Source organism: Idiotropiscis lumnitzeri, chromosome 21, assembly GCF_059441095.1.
Source record: "Idiotropiscis lumnitzeri isolate Australia: NSW breed Sydney's pygmy pipehorse chromosome 21, RoL_Ilum_1.0, whole genome shotgun sequence".
Lineage (NCBI taxonomy): Eukaryota > Metazoa > Chordata > Actinopteri > Syngnathiformes > Syngnathidae > Idiotropiscis > Idiotropiscis lumnitzeri.
The window spans coordinates 9,616,926-9,635,068 of record NC_142411.1 but is presented as its reverse complement, the minus strand read 5'-3'; the positions used below and the strand labels follow the sequence as shown (position 1 = coordinate 9,635,068).

Below are 18,143 nucleotides of genomic sequence, written 5' to 3'. Positions count from 1 at the left end.
TACCTCAGGGTCTCGATGTTGCTGACATTGGTGAATATCTGCTAACGTCAGCCTGCATTAGTGCATCTCAGCTTGCATTTCTGGTAAAGGCTTCTTGTTCCGTGACGAGATATCATAGCTTTGTTTCAGTGTAGTGACCAGCGTGACGCTTTCGCTCAAATCTGATTGGACTTGGATTGCGTAATGTTTTGGAATGCCTCTAGTACTTCTCTAGTTCTGCCTTTATTTTTTTATTGCAGTAAAGAGACATGTGATTGAGGCCCTGTAAAAGCTTGTCCTTTGGAATTTATTGGAAAAGCCCATTTGTTTCAATTTTTGTTTATGTTTAATAAAGGGCAGTAGTTATTTGGTGAAATTAGTTTCATTTGTTTCATAGTCATATTGCGAATTTCATTTTTATTTATTTATTTTATTTTTATATTATACTAATGGTCCTTTGGGGGGGCTGCATGATTGAGAGACTGACTTCTGCCTGGCAACAAGAGGCCGGCTAAATGTTTGACTGGTAGGCCAGCCTGCAAAAATGGATTGGAATGAATGTATTTTTTTTCTCCAATGAGGTGAGGTTACCAAAAGACTTCATCCATCTGCTTCTGCTACGGCCCCTCTGTCAAATTTTTTTAACCCACTGTGGCCCGCCAATCAAAAAGTTTGCCCACCCCTGCTCTCTACCATAAGTGGCAAACTCTGGCCCGCAGTGTAATTAGATTTGGCGCGGGAGGCTATACCAAATGACTACTATACCATTTTACATTCTATATGATAATACTAACATTCAAAATGATAATTGTAATTTTAAAAACTAAACACGTGTATTGCATTAATAAAACTTATAATGAAAAAAATTAATACAAATTTAGCATTTATATTGTTGTATTGTATGGCTTTGTTCAAGTTTTACTTTTCGGCCCACTGTGTATTTGAGTTTGACACCCGTGTTCTATACAAGTACTGCTTCATAATTGTGTTTAGAATTTCTAGTTTTTGTATTCATCGATATTTCACTATGACAGTGGACACGTTGAACTTGACATCAATCTTCACATAAATATGAAAAATAAGTATCAACTGTTTTTTCATCCTCCGCTAACGGATGAAAATGCTGGCATTAAATATTGTCACTAAAACATCATGTCAGAGTGGACAGCAATTTTGGGGAGACTAAAATAAAAAAATAAATAAATAAAATAAAATCACTAATTCTATCAAATAACGTGGACAATAAAAGAACGTTTTAATCACCAATTTACGCACACAATAGCTTGAGAATTGTGTGGTACATGCCCAAATACAACCATTGAAATATAATGAAGGAAACACATTTCGAGAGAGTTATTATTCGGGTATGTGTGCAAATGTTTGGCTGCTTATAACAGCATCTCAGTTTTATTATTTCCCTCCATTTTCAGGACGATAGTCATTCAGATGACACCAAAGGCCCTTCATAGTGGTACTGTCCCATTTCCAAATTATTTTCATTCATTTATCATTTCATCTATCCAGTTATTTTTTAGACTATCATGTGTCAATTGTACATTTTCGGGATCACTTTGGCTGCTCAATTGACAAATAATATAATGACCAAGAAGTACTGCTCGTACTTGCACAATGAATTGACTCAAGGCTTTCCATCACATCGACTTATCATTCAGTGTGCTATTGGATAGTGCCACGCAAAGAAACTATATTGAAGCTTTTTGACATGGTATGGATAACACTTTGATTCCCAAACGTGACCGTGTCAAAAGAGGAAGCGCTGCCTTGTATGAAAACCATGTGCTAATCTGCACAGACCTGTGTGAGACTGCCTTTACTGGAGAGAACCCAAACTATTTGAATGGGTTTGGCTCCCTCCTCGAGCCACGTGTCCGTCAAATGCACGCGGCGTGCACTTTCGAGCAGATGCAGTCAAGTGCAACCAGCCATGTGTGTGGTTTTTAAAGTGGGATGTGTGTGTGTGTGTGTGTGTGAGTAAACTTTTGACTACTTGCTGAAATTCGGCTGTCGTAGTTAGACTTCTTTTAGCTGTTTTATGATTCAAACATTCAAAACAAATATCTTACGGCCTTTCACCCTCACAAATATGCAGCCTCTATTGAGTTTAGTTGTTGGTTCTAAATGTTGAACATTTTTAGATTTTTTTTTCTTTTCTTTTTTTAAATCAGTTTCTACCACCAATGTGCCAGTTTCTTGGACTCGTTACGCCACTTTTTCCAACTTCTTTGTCACAGTTTCATAATCCATTTATCCAATGTCCAGTCCTTTTTATTTAGCCTACTTGTTGTTTTTATCAGAATATTTCCACATAGAGCTTAATTAAATTGTGCATTTTCTTGCCAGGAAAGATCTGTAATGTGCCATCCGAATGTTAAATGTGAGGAAACGAAATTGAGTTCAAGCTTCAGCAATAATGACGCTAACATAATTTCAAGGTCATTGATGGAATTCACAACATTTGGATGAATTATAAACAAATAATCCTTCATTTATAATTAGTTTCATCCAACAAGGCATTTTCAATACCACTTAGGTTTGCAGACAAACATCTCTTCACACTCACGTTCACACCATCACTGAGTGGGAAATGAACTCACGATGTCTGCAAGTCAGCCATTGTTCAGAAAAGAGAGAATTTAGACTATGACATGCAGTAAATCACTGAATTTGTTTTTAAAATGTTGATTGATGAATTGCCCTCCCAATGTTCTGAAGTCCTGTGTCGATGCCTGTGTTGTATTGAGCTAATTAATGATGCCATAGCGGAGTGTAGGTGTAGCGCAACATAGCTGACGTCATGTCATTCTCCATTAAATGCCTATAGCGCCTCTGCTGGTTGCAGCCAAGAATTTCACTCCACGATCATCCCACAAAAATGACTGGATGCCTTCTGATCAGTCAGTCGTCTTCCGTGGGAATGATCAGGGCTGTATATGGTTTCGGGGAGCAATGTAGCAGGAAGTTAGCTCAACATTTCCCTTTTGATTTCCCGTTTAATGAATGGTAAAAACGCACCCAGCGTACAGTTGCGTGTTTTTTTTTTTTTTTTTTAATAGATTTTTGGGATCTGTTTTGAAAGACATAAAGCTTGCGAATATGCTTTGTTACTGTGTTGCATTCCTGACTTGCGTGAGACTAAAAGCGTCCTCTCAAAGTTGGACCTGAGTAATGCATGCGCAAGGTGTTTAACATTAAACACCAGCCACAGTAGTGCTTCATTCAACACTGACTCAGGACTTGTGCTAAAAGTCACCTCCGCTTTCATGCGTGCTGGCCTGTTAAGTGCACAGATGAACACGCTGACTGAGGCCGCGCGGAGGCGGCCGTGTTTCAGCCACACCTGATACAAGCTGTTGCTAGGAGACGGCTACATAGGCCTGTGGTAAACAATTATCTTCGCTCGCCGTGGTGCCTGCCTTCCCCCATCCTCCTTTTTGGTCCGAGGGTTGTTGTGTGCAAAGCCACTCACCTGTGGTTTAGCCCAGCATTGAATTGATGGTGTAATTGTCGAGTTGGCCTCAACTCCCAAGGCTTTGGACTTAAAGGAGCGTGAAGTGTGGCGCTTGCGTACGCTGTCTGGTGTTTGCCTTGAAGCTTAGAGCTTGTGTTTACCTCTTCATTCAAGTTACAGCCTTGCTCCAGTAATATTTGAACATTGAACAAATCTAGTCTTGCACTTTATTTAAAGGAAGTCTTCCAGGTAATACTCATGCTCGTGTGTAATACAGTTGTGCACAGAAGTACGAGTGACCCGCTTTAGAAGTTTTTCAAGATGCGCCGTCATTCGGGAGATATTTTAAAATTATTCTTAGAATTATTAAATATCTTTTTGTATTTTTTTAGCTTTGACTTGTGAGCAAAAATGATACAAACATTGCATTGTGGAAGTGAACGCAACTCACTTCACATTAAGCAACAGTTTGGCAACGTAAAGAAAATTACATGTTGGCATTTAAAACGACCACATAGCTTGGCTAAAGGCTGCTTAGCTTGGTGCTAACTAGCTAGACGTTAGTTTCGACAGTAGTATTTTTTTAAACCCTTTAACAGTGGAAATTTGAACACAAGCAGTGAAGCAACACATGTAGACAGATAATAGAAATTTTCTTGGCATATTTTCTTTAGCCTCTGCAAAATGACGAGTACTACTACATTTTACAGAGTCACTTGCAGTAGCACATGAAGTACTATTTTTGTCTGTCTGCATGACAGTGTATTGGATTGCAGCATGATATCGTGATGCACAAACCGTTCATTTATTTCCACTCTGTTTCATTTCCATTCATATCTCTGTGGAAAGATGAACTCTGAGATGCTTGTTTTGTTTCTCAAGACACCACTGTTAGTGCATTGAATAGCCCGGAACTCTCCGTACATGTTTTTAGCGTATTGTGCTTCGTTTTCTGAGCTTAAAACTCAGACATATCTACTGTATGGTGTTGCCTTGGTCATCAACAAAGCTGCAGTGTAGTATTAAGTCTGTCATAGAAATAGCTGCTTCATTGAGGCTCTTGTGGACCAAACCCTCTCAGCACCATCTTACTACCTTCTTCTATCACATTGGGAAATCCCAAAGATACATTTGATCATCATCATCATGACTGCAACAGATTTTTTTTTTTGGCGTGCGCAATGAATCTCTGTTTTCGCTTGTCCCGTTAGGGTTCGCCATCCTTTTCTTCTACATCCCCCTCTTGAACACCAACTGCTCTCATGTCTTCTCTCACTCTGTCAACACTCCATTCTCATCACCCTTCTATCAATATACTCGCTTGTCTCTCCTCTGGATGTATCCCAACCATCTAAGTCAGCTCTCTCTAACTTTTCTCCTCTCCTTCCTGTTGACTCATCGGCGCCTCCGTTTGTAATAGTCGTCAATGACATAACACACCTGATGCTTTCCTCCACCCATTCCAATCAGTTTAGATCATTTTTGCCACACACCATTGCTCTGGACTGTTGAAATATTTTAAGTCTTCCACACTTGCGCATGTCTCCACCTTTCTAAATGTTCCTCCACCTGCTCCCTGCTTTCACTGCAGATCTCAGATTCATATGTAAACATCATGGCTCATGGGGATTGCAATCTGACCTCATCTGTCAGCCAATCCATCACTATTGCAAAGTGGAACGGGCTTAGAGCTGACCCTGATGCACTCCCACCTCCACCTTAATTAAACTTCTGTCACACCTACAGCACAGCTCACCACTGTTCTACTGCCATCATACATGTTCTGTACTATTCTTACATCTCTGCCACTCCAGCCTTTCCTGTCATAGGCTTTCTCTCGATCTACGTTAAGTTATTATGTAGCTCCGTCATCTATCTACCTTCAGGATTTACTGATTTCAAAATTAGCTGGGCTACTTGAGGGAAATTTAAGCGTTTAGAATTCTGAAATCGTTTTCCAAGGTGTCGGCCATTGTGCTTCCTGTCTATAGCTTACTTGTGCCGGAATATTCAAGTTGAAATGCCGCTTGAGTCAAGTGGGGGAAAAAAAAGACGAGGCACTGTCGCCCATGCACTTTTAGCTGTTGATTGAACACGACAGTCAAACACATACACAAATGCAAAATGAGAGAAGGAGCGGCTGTAGAGCCAACACTCATCTTTCTGACTTACTGGCCAAGTTGAGCCAACCTTACTCACTAAGACACGCCCCTTAAATGAACACATACAACACTTGTTCTAATGTACAGTAATAGCACTTTATAAAACCAGTTTATTTACAATTTCTTGGATTGTTTTTAGAATGCACTGTTTTTTTGTTTTTTTTTTTGGTTCCGAAGTTTTTTGTTTTTCTAATGAAAGTGTTCAAATTCATTTTGGAGTTTGATTTCAGCTACTATTGTGTATATTCATATCAATTGTGGCTCTTCCATCATTCACCAGCTGAGGCTATTCATTAAATGTCACATCTAATTATATATCAATTCATGGAAGTGCCCACCCTGTGTCTGCATGCTATCAAGCAGCTATTCAAAAATAAAATGGTTGTTAAATATCCACTAGGATCATTGTATGGAAATCAAACCTGCCCAGGTCGGTGCCCGAGCGCCACTCAAAGTTGGCCTCGTTTTGAATGTGTAAACCACCATTCAAAGTGGTTATGAGCTGTCATGGAAACTTGTACAACAGAAATAAACTTCCTAAGCTGGGTGGGTGGGGCTTACCGGCCAGGGCAAGTCTACAGCATGCTTTTTGTGAGGCCCTTGGCTGCCTTTGTTAGAGCTATTAAAGCAGCATTGTGACGACACTGGTTAAAGATGCTGCAAGGTTTGTGACATGCGACATTCTGCACTCTGCTTTGTTAGCTCCAGCGTTGCACCGACCTATCGTCTGTAAATCAGTTTCACACATTTCATTATCACCGTGATGAATTTGTTTAAAGATGTTGTATGTGTTACCGGGACCCTGGTGGCCACTTCTTCTTAACTGGTGTACAGGTGCCACGGGCTTCTTATGGAGGTAATTAACGCATGTCATTACATGGGCAGTTAACTCGTCACCGTACTGCTGAACCTGTTTGAAATGCTAATGGGCCTTGAATGGAGGTGGTGTTGCATTGCGTTCAGGCCCCCTGTTACTTTGGATCGTGAATTAGCTTGTTAATGTTTGAGGAGCATGCCCATTGCTGTGGCAACTCTTCAATGGCTTCAAGCAAATGAGCTTCAGGGAGTAATGGACCAACAGCCAAGAGCACACGCACACAAAGTTAATGTGACCATGTCATGAAATCCTTGCCTTTTTTTTTTTTTTTTAAACAAGTGATGCGGCACCAAAATAAAAGGCCAATGTCGAGTAATTCTATTGTAACGTATGAAATATTAATCAAGTATACCAAATGTTAGCTCGCACTGTATTACGGCAAATGCTGCTTCAAATGCACAGTAGTTGTTTTTGACACTTTGTCCGTAAAATAGCTCATTTCCCGAGATTTAGATTACAAAAACTATCAGCCTTTGTTTTCAAATTCGGCGATCATAATAACATTAACATGGTGTGCTTCTCAAAGCATGTAGTTGTCCTCCCTTCAAACATGCAATTTGTCCTGTTTGTTCGGCATGTTGCATAGTGCTGGATCATGCGGGTTAATTAGCACCAGAGTGTGTTGAATTGGAACTGCATGGCTAATGACCCTGCTGGCATCATAGCAGCCTGCTCAATGGGCCGTGCATCCTTGTGTATTAGTGTGTGTGGTGCGTGTACATGTGCGCGCACAGCCGGTGTACGCTAGCCAGCCAAATGCCTTGCCTTCACTCTAACCTCTCTTGGCACTCTTGCAAACAACCTGTGACCACAAATACCATTCATTTTCTACCATTATGCAAAGGAAGGGAATTCTTTAGTCTTGCCTCTCCCATTTTCGTTTTTATTTAGTGGCTTTTTAACTACCTTATTTTCTGGTATATAGCATGCACAGTTATGCCGGTGCAGCGTATACTTGCCAGTGCATCACATTAACGATGTTGTCTATGTTTTACCAATTCAGTTCAATGCAACATTGGCACAGAAACAGACGTTTGGAAGATTTAAAAACGCTATTGTTTGATTCATTTTCCTAGCAGACCCGAATTGTGTTTCTTTGTTGAAGCAACTAACAATTATTTGACATCTGTTCAAGTGACATAGAAATGAGTAATTAAGGCAGCTAATTTGCAATGTGAGGCCTGTTTTGTGCCGATGTTATCATTAGCAAGTGCCAAAATTACAAATACTAAATAATGTACTACCAGGCTTTTCCTATTTGTATGAATTTAGCTATTGGAGGTCATGATGCCTCTGAACAGGTTGATGGGTAAGACACATAGCGACTTATGATCGGGTACACATGGGTTATTGTTTTATTTATTTATTTTTGCATCATTTTCAACCGAATATGGAAAAATACATTTGGCATCACTATGGGTTAATAGTACCAAATATAGTTGCCATCAGTTAATCTTACTGACTCATTATAAAATAAAGATACACCCCAGCCGATTAACATAACTTCACAAGACTAATTTCCCCCATTTTCAGACAGCAATGTTTGAATTATGCATGAGAACTGTGGTTATTTATCCCTTATTTGGAGCGAGCCACAGAGATGTGGTGAAGGAGTATTGCCAAAAAGAATCCCGCCGGTATTTCGATCCAGCAGAGATGCGGTGGCGCGTTGCCCTCGCTGGGATAGTGTAGACTCAGCCCAAGTAAAACTAAAAGCTGGGATTGACATCACAGATTAATGAAGATTACATGCAGCGATTACTGGCCACGGGATGAATCATGATGACCTCATGTCCCATCAGAAGGCAATAAATCAGGAGATGTCAATGACACTGCATGGACGAACTGCAACGTTGGCCATTTTGAAACCAAACATGCCGATTCCAGAATTTTTAAGTTTTTTTTTGTTGTTGTTTGTTTGTGTTTATGAAGCTCACAGAATACGGAAATGTAAAACGGGTAACACCATCGTGTGATTCTAAAAGCAAAATCTGAAATGCAAAATTTACCCCGGAGACGCAAATGAGTCAATCATTTCGCTGATCCTCATCGCAGACGTTCCCACTGATAGCGGACTGTTGGCCGACTGGGATTTTGCATGGGATTAAACACCAGGCCTGGATCTCACATTCTTAGTATTCTTCGAATGCAAACACGCACATCGCCCCACATGCAGAGTGCTGACCCCTCTTTAGAAAAAGGAGTGTGCAGATCCCCATGCTTAGTGACCCCAACCTGCCCCAGCTTCCACTTCCCACTGCTGGCTGCCTGTTTCCCCGGCTCTTTTTATTCAAAGCATAAAATGACTCTGCAGTAGCAGCAGTGAACGCTCCCACCCATCAACCTATCGAGGAAATCTACACCTGTGGCTTTCTGTCGACATATGTTCAATCAAGGACATTTTATAAAATACAACTGAATACGACAACAGGGTCGACTTTATGATTCTTGTGCATAAAATGTAAATGCAAATCCTTGCAAGCAGTTTCACCTTATGCATGACACAGAAACACCTATGTTTTTTTTTTTATTTCTTCAAACCCCCCTCTTCAATTGAAAATTAGGATTTTTCCTAGTAAATCCTCTAATCCATTAGGAGTAGGCCAGGGGAGGGTTTTTGTAGATTTGACTGATAGCATCTTCTTCATTCTCTCAGACTTAAATATTTCACGCTGCCGCTTGAAGATTCAAACAGGGAAAATGAGTCTTTAGAGGTTAATAAGTGAGACTTTTAGTTTGCAATCTTTTGGACGGATAATTAGTGTGTGTGCCTGCTCCACAAGGCAATCGTTATTTATTTATTTTTCACTCCATCCAACTAATCTTGCCGAGCTCGCTGGCGCAAATGCTGATTGCTAATTGTCCTCAAGCTGACTGGGTCTCATGGTGCACAATGGTTTTGATTGGGATGGGGGTGAGTTACGGTATTGGGACAAGGCTCTTTGTTCAGTAGCGCCTCTCCTCCCCCACTCCCTCCCCTTTATCTGCCCATCATCTATCTTGTTCCGACCATTTGGGCAGCTGTCACTTAATCCAGCTAATCACAGACTGGGATGGTCTGTGGGAAACCAGACAAGTCCTTGGCTTTGCGCAAGCCCAACGTGCACGGACCGTGCTGACTGTTTATCCAGGCGTTTACAACATGAAGCAGTCATGTAAAGAAGTGGATGTTGCGCATGGTGCATGGGAAAAGATCGGACACTTCGGCAATCATTGATTCTGAATCGTTTTGGGGATTTAAGGGTTTTCCTCCCAATGAGTCGCTTGTGCACACTTTGCCCCTCATAGTACCTTTTCTATGCATTGGCATACGCGCACACCCACCCACATGCTCAGACTAGCCCACTCTATTGAGGTGGGGGAGGGGGTTGGCGGGGACTAGGTGGAAAGGTCAGAAGCCGAGCTAAATGTCGTGGGATGATCCACGTTCATGTCAAATAATCCATCATTGAGGCTGCATCTGTTGTGCGTCTATGTTCGGACGCGTTGATTCGGAACTCCGAGTGATGTTGGCAGACAGACTATAACATCAAAACACCAAACCCTCTTCAATGCTCAAATCTGGCATACCTTCAATTCACCTTGAAGGATCAAACATCAAAGCACCTCAAAACAAGCCCTCTCCTTCATCTTCCATCCTCTTTTTCTCCCGTTCACCCTAGTGTCTCCACAATAACACTCCCCTCCCCTTCCTCCCGCCACCACCCATTGCCAGACAAGCCAACTTAATCCTGCAGACCAGCAGCAACCAGCCTACCAGCTTGTTGGTCCCCCACATCAACAACAGACACACACACACTTACACACACAACATTTGACAGATCACCCACCTCCTCACCGCAATTTTCTCTTTCCCGCTTCATTTGACTGACGGCAAGTTCTAATACCCCCCGCCAAACTCCTCCAGGGTCTAATGTTCCATCAGTGACATTACAGTAGAGGTCACTTTGTGGCTACTACAACTGTCTCCAATGATGACGTAATGATTTGCTATTTAGGTCAGCTGGTTGCCTAGCAGTGTGCCCTGCAGCACACCGGCTAGATTACGCTTATGGAGTGTGCATGCACCCGCACGAGCACGCACCATTGACGGCAGGCAGAATTTTCTATATTTTGCTCTGTCACTACAAACTTATTAGTTGCCCAGTAACCACCGGACGTCAACACAGGACTGAAAGTAACCGAATACGCTGGCCTTCTTGATATTATTGGATGTCATCTTCAATTTTGGTGGTGGGAGCGTTTGGATGTTATCAATGTATTCAGATGGAAAAAGTAGTCAACTTAATCAGCTGCAATGCAAGTGAAGTGTTTTTCAGTGCTGAGATGTCAACACCAGACCAGAGTTGACCAGCATCGAAGGGTGTGTTCACATAGTATAATTTAGTTTCCTGATCCAGACCAAAGCAGAAAATGATACATGGTTCATTTTGTGTCACACATTCGGTCCTGGATCACTTAAATTCATTCTGGCATCATTTAAAATTGGACCAAAAGTTGACCAGTAAAGAGTATATGGATGAAGTCGCAACCAGAGGACTCAAAATGAAAACAAAAACAAGAAGAAAAAAAACTCTGTTGCACACAGATGGGAATATGCTGCAAACATTTGTGAGTAACAGTTCTCCAACCAGGTATATTTGTCGCCCTTCAAATTCAGGAAATCGGTTCTCAAAAATAACCCTTATGAGAGTAAGCAATATAAAAAAAATGGATGGAGAGATTTTTTACATGCATCAAATATCGGATGTGAGGATGCTTTCAGATGTGTTCACTTATTTTATGCACTGCAGCCAGTCATCAATTACTCTAGAAACTTGCCAACCGAGGTGAGTGGTGCTGCACCCCTGCTAAAATTTTAATTGGACAACTGACACTTTGTGTTGAAGTGCATGGCAGAAGCACCACAACCGCCTCCCCCTTATTTTAGTTTGGACTATGTTGGCATGTTTATTCTGCACTTTTTTATCCCCCAGAAAAAAAAAAATCATAATAGTTTATAATGGATTTTTTTTACTCAAAAATACTTAATCAATAATACAGAATATTTTTTTTCTCTTTTATTTCATTAAATTAAGGACAAGTCAAATAACTATTCTACTACAATGACTTCATCGGGCGCACTTCCTTTCATCTATTTAAGTGCATATTATACTGCATTACAAATACACGGGGAGTGTTTATATTAATCCATTGCATGATGTGTTCAGAGCAAAGCATAACTGAAACAAGATAATCCCATTAGCTGCTTATTTACTGTACCTCTGTGTCTGACAAGCAAGGACAAAGCCAGTATGAATTTAGCTCTCATACTGTAGCTAATATTGGCAAAGTGACCTTCTTAATGGATCTCATATTTGGTGAGAGTCTCTCCGTGAAGCAAGTCAGATTAAATAGAACGGATACATCTACATGGGAGCATTTGACATCATGGCATATTTGTTACATTACGTTTGTTTTGCATACAGTATTATCAGGCCATACAGTGTTGGCCCTCTTCTCTCTACCATGCAGGGAAATTCGATTCGCAACGCCATTGTCTCATGTCTGTGCTGTAAACAAACTGTAGACCTACGCTACTTAATATGACATAAACATCCCTTTCATAGCAACACAGCAGTGATAAATGAGCATTTATGAAGGAAAAATGTTTCGCCTGACGCCAGATTTAATTTACAATAACATCGTTTTCGACATAGCCATCTGTAGTTAGCACGCACCGGCTACCGTGTGGTACGCTAACATAATGTAGTATCAACTGTGGATTGTGGCGGCATTAGTCGGCGAACTCTGTTTTAAAAATCAAAACATAGTTTTTATATACGCGTGATTGACATCGAAACCGCAAACGACTAACTTGCAAACACGCACTGTGTGTTGCGTTCATGGAGTCGGAAATTTCACCACCCAAAGTACAACATGACGCCTTTGCCACAAGCCATTGATGGCAACACCCGACAATAAAACATAAAATACCTAGGTTGTTCGAATATACTACAGTGCTAAAAGATTTTGGGAAAAATTGGTTAACAATTGTGTTTTGCTGAGCATTGTTGTTTCCAAGTGTTATGATATGCATCACGCTTGAGATTTTCACGTTCCCTCTCTCTCTCTTATTTTTTAGGCACATACCACATTTTGAATGTGCAGATGATATGATGCATACTAGATAAGCAGAAGAAACGTTTTGTATTCAGGTTAAATAAAAAGAAATTAAAAAAATCAATTCAAGTGGTGATTTCAGTTTTCTTTGGCACGGTGCATTTCCTCAATTTTATTCATGATTTCAGTCCCTTCTATAGTAAAAAAAAAATGGATTGGTCCTGAAGAAACATGAAATCTGTTCACAAGCATTTCTTGTAATATTTATAGGTAGTTTCATAATAAGAGTGCAACTCGGCATAGTGTATAGTTTTTGGTTCCATTCAAAATGCAGGTAACATTTAGTCGCTCGCGCTAAACATCAATACGTGTCTGTTTGTGGATCGCTGCAGCATCACACGAGCACAATGAGATGAGCGTGGTAGCAATTTAAAAAAAATAAATAAATAAAATATTGAATCAAAATCAGGAACTGAAACTCGAAAATAGAATGGAATCGAGGCTTAAGTGAATCGTTACATCCCTAATAAATAAATATATATATATATATATATATATTCATCAAAAGGTATGCAGAACACACTTTTTTTTCAGTTTATTTACAATACTTAAGACCTGCGTGGAGAGAAGCAAAAAAAAAAAAAAAAAAAAGGACAAACTCGTGTTCAACAGTGGGCTCGAGGTATGTTTAATGGCCACTCACACAGTAGGACATCTCAAAATATCAAAAAAACTAAAACTCTTTGGATGTAGCAAACAGGAATAACTAGCATGTGAGCACATTGTGTGGGGTACGTGGTAATGTATATATTATTATCATTTATTTCCCCACATCAATCAAGTTCTGGCACCAAAATATGAAAAGCCACATATCAACTCAAATGCCTCATTAAAGCAATACATAATATATTGTACTGCAGTGTTTAAGAAACGGTTATCTTTCTCCGGTGTCTGGAAGCCTGTTAGCCTGTGAGCTAGCTGGTGGCTAGCATCTCTCGTCGCAGCTTGGAAAGCCGTATTCCAGTCGCTGTTGGCACTAAGCAGATACTGCACCTACGAGCGCTGGGAGAACGTCTGTGATTTTTGAAGCCTCATTGTATATACTTGCCTTTTTTATTTTTTTTTAATAATTAAAAATTGACAGTCTTGTTAAAAACACTCTTCTGTCTTGTGGTGACAGCTTCACTTTACAGGGACTTTAATTGATCTTTTTTTTTTTTTTTATCAGTCATGGGAATTTACTCAAATATCCTTTCCTACTGGCAATACATTGTATGGTTATTTGGAACCTGAGCTTCTCTGGGAGGAAAAAAAATGCTTCCTTTTGGTACACAATAGAAGACACGGGATATACTGTATTGTATGCCGTCATGACCGCCATATGTATTGTTGCAAAATCTTTTCAAGATCGTGACAGGATGTGAGTAATTATAGTCTTGTCTTCAATAATTTATTCATGTTGGAAAATTAATTGTTTTTGTAAAACTACAAAATGCATATTTGTGCACACAGCTCTGACGATGTCTTTTGTCTTCTTGCTTCAGCGGACGTACACCTTAATCGTTGAGGCCTGGGACTGGGACAACACTACCCGGAACAGTAAGTGAACCGTTGACATATCACAATGCTATAAAAGTTCAGCAGGTGTTTTGGAACGATAACATTGACTCTTTTTTTTTTTTCTTTTTTTTTTTAAATTCCTTATTCCGTTTGCCACATTTTTTCTGTAGAAAATCTAGCGCCTTGGATATATTGGTCTCCCAAGACACCCTGTATACAATACAAGCAGCTATGTCGGCGGTCAGTGCTTGACCAGCTGTATCCTGTTTTCATTCGGAAATGTCCGTTGGCTCGACTCCTGTACATCCCCTTTTTCCCGTCCTAGCAGTAGCCCGGTCAGGGAGGAATCCTTTAAGGACTATAAATGTTATGCGCGCCCTTGATCCCTTGGCATTTTTCACAAGTCCTAAATATCTTTGTGTGTGCATGGAAACATGTTTGTGTGTGTGAGTATGGCTGCATTTCCATACCACACTGTCCTCTTTTGTCCACTTGTCCGCCTTATTTGTAAAAGGCCATCACATCCTGTTTAGTCCATGACATCAAACGCACATATGAATGCAGACAATGGAGAAAAAAATAGAAATTGACATCATAGCTCTGATTAGCTTCTTGCCCTACGTAGTCTCCGGTTTCTTTGGAAGAGGTCACCAGTAAATGAGTTTGTTGGCAGTGATACAATGGACATTTATGCAACAATGTTTTTAGATAAAAACATTTTTAAATATGGCCTTATTTTGGCCATTCATTTGACATAGTTATTGCAAATTGAACACTTTTTCTTTATTTATTATTAATATTTAGTTAATTTCCCAGCTATTAGTGTTACAGTGCCATGTCTTGTCATTTCAGTGTTTAATTTTTTCATGTCAGGGCGCTACTTTCTCCTGATTTCTTCTTCTTAGTCTGACTCGGACCAGCCTCAGGTTCTTTCTGTTTCTTTGCATTTTCTCTACAATATGCTAGTATGTCAAGGACAAGCGATGAACACCCACGTGGTGTTACATTATAAAATGTGTCACCAACTATTTTTTTGCAGGTGCTTCCACACCCTTTCAAAAGCACGAATGAAAAATAACTCTGGAACAACGTAAGCTAAGATACAGTCGTTTCAACAACTGTATATGTCTGGTATCTTCATTCTTGTCAATTCCAAATGACAGAACTGAGATTTGTGGTCTTGCCTTGTGTCACACATCAGCTGACTTCAATCCGAATGTCATGACTTGAGGAGCCTGTTATCTAAAACAAATACCTATTTCTTCTGCACGTGTCTTTAAAGCGGTTCTGCTTGTGGTTTCAGCACATCACAACCTCTTTGAACTCTACTGTTCGTGTTGAAGTTATAGACAGATGAGTTTGGATAAATCTACATTTCCCATGCTTGATTTAGGTCTTTAAAGTAAATGACCTAAAACCATGAATTGATGATGCCATAAACAGAAAAGTGGGAAACTTATGACTCTCCATTTACAGTACCTTTAACTCCATTATCAGTCCTTATGAATAATCCTTGCATTTGGTTTATAGTGCCACCTTTTGATTTGCAACTTTTTTTAAGAAACATCACTCGCGTAGACATTTTAGTCTAATTGACTGAACATCGTTCTATATTATGCGTGCATGAACATATTCTCTATTAGTGAGACATCGGAGTAGAATCCTGGCCTGAGTCAGCATCCGTCTCCTGTCTTGTCCTACGTAAGAGTCCGCCAGTATGTCAGTGAGATTCCTCTCTTCCAGCATCACATCCTCCCTCCCGCTTGCCTCTCTTCCCTATTGCCCCCCCCCCCACTCCCCACACCTCCTGCGTCCTCAGGAAAGGCAGTCGGCTGTTTTCCTTGTGTTTATCGAGCAGGAAGTGGAGCGGACTGGGCGGCTGGGCTCGGTGTTTAGACACCGAAGTAGCTGAGCCCGCTTGGGCCCGGAGCCCATTGTTCTCTATCTGGCAACTGCCGGGGGTTCCATTTGTTATTGTTGCTTAATTCTGTCTGACATTGTGTCAGACCCCGGCAGAGGAAAATGTGTGTGTGTTTGCGTGTGTGTGAGTGCTTGCTCACTTCAAAAGTGACTAAAGTGCAGTGCAACTCACCGCTATGCAGGAAAGGAAATCACAGGCCCTCCACTTCCACAGAGATTGTTGACCAACTGCAATCACACTCTGATTAATGACTTTCTTTGTGGCGACTGAGAGCTATCGTGAGACTAACTTTAGCCTAGTTAATTGGCCTCTATGCCCTCTATGGTGCTGCTGAGATGCCGGAGGGAATTATTTAATTCCGCAAAGTTTTGTGACAACCATTTTTTTTTTTTTTTTTTTAGTGACACTGGTATCAAATATCCCTATCAACCAATTTGTAGTTAAAAACTTTATTTATTTCAGATGATGACGATCACCTGATTGAACGCAGCGCCCATACCGGCATGGCAAACCCCGGTGACCCCTGGAAGACTGTCACCTATGACGGGCCTGTGGCTCGCATCATCTACCGTATCCGGGTGCTCTGCGATGACAATTACTACAGCAGCAAGTGCAATAAACTTTGCGTTCCTCGAGATGACTACTTTGGCCACTATCGCTGTGAGAACTCTGGTGCCCAGGTTTGCCTGGAGGGCTGGATGGGTCAGGACTGTAAGACAGGTGAGCGACCAGCCAGCTAGCATGATCAAAGATGGTCCTTTATTTTTATGGCTGTACTAGTATACATCATTTCGTGGCTACAGATGTTTCAAACCGTACCACATATAGGAGGTGATAAATTGTAAACCAGTTAGACCATAAAAAAAAAAAACGTTCATATAGATTTAAACCTTTAAACGCTCACAAACACCTTATACACACAAGTTATCCTGTTCCAGCTCTCACCTCTTCTCGCGCACAGATCGTCACAATTGCCTCATGATTTCTTTGTACGCTTGTTTGTTGATTGTCATTATAGTTTAGATTTTTTTTTTTTAACACACTGTAGTTAAAAAAATAAAAAAAATTCACTGCTTTGAACAGCTGCTTTTTTTAAGCTTAAGAGATTCTCAAGGTACTTTTAATGATCATAAAGATGTGATCCAAATACTAGATTATTACAAAGGATTTTCAATTGCATATTCGAATATTAAATATTTCAATAGCTGCAGCCTTCTGCCACGGGTGTTTGGCTGAGCTGATGTTTGGTTTGCCTCAATTAAAGAGACACTACAGCAAAATTAATATTACACTGTACACAGAACATTTTTGCTTTGTTTACAGAAAATTGTGAATGGATGAGTTTTTCTGCAAACAATGGGAGAATACGCCCCCCCCCCCCAAAAAAAAATAAATAAATAAATAAACAGTACTGAAACGGAAATATATACACTATCTTTAAACACAAATCTAGTCAACCAAACCATACAGTACTACTTACTTACTCACAAGCATATATTCTATCTGCTTAGTAGGGGACCTTCTCTGCTTCTTCTGCAAGTAAATAGTATAGAATTTCTAAAGGATTTCACATGCCTTGGAAGTTATTTGCGGTGCCGCCGTAAAGTCAATAATGCTAATGTAGATGGCTTGGTTTGTTTTTCAGTAGAGTTATTGTTGTACAGGCAGGCTATAAAGTTTTGCCCCCCCCTTAACCCCAAATTCTGCCCAAGGAAGCATTAATCATGTCTTGTTGCACTTGCTTTAGACCAACATGCCTCTTCCCACTCACTTGCGCATCTGTATGATTCACTTAATTTCTCTTTATGAATAATATATACGCTTACAGATATTTACAAGCTTTTAACGTTTGTTGGTTTGGTCTTTTTCCTCCCTCTCTTAGCAATCTGCAAGCAAGGTTGTAATCTGCTTCATGGTGGTTGCTCCGTTCCAGGGGAATGCAGGTAAGACGAGACGATTCAGTTATTCTCATGATAGTCTTCTGATTTGGCACATTTTGTGGAAACTGGAATGCTGAGCATTGTATGTAGGGTACAATCAAACTTGTATTACTTCTTAAAATTAACTAGTTAA

At 40.3% G+C, this 18,143-nt stretch overlaps 1 protein-coding gene across 4 annotated transcripts in view; it reads left to right on the top strand.

The window, feature by feature from the left end:
• Positions 1 to 18,143, top strand: part of jag2b (jagged canonical Notch ligand 2b) — a 43,731-nt gene that overhangs the window by 6,272 nt on the left and 19,316 nt on the right. For all 4 annotated transcript variants that reach the window (XM_088286346.1, XM_088286345.1, XM_088286344.1 and 1 more), the window contains exons 4-6: positions 14,134 to 14,188; positions 16,533 to 16,790; positions 17,953 to 18,013. In XM_088286346.1, the coding sequence (XP_088142472.1) occupies positions 14,134 to 14,188; positions 16,533 to 16,790; positions 17,953 to 18,013 (374 nt within the window). The remainder of the gene's footprint in view (positions 1 to 14,133; positions 14,189 to 16,532; positions 16,791 to 17,952; positions 18,014 to 18,143) is intronic.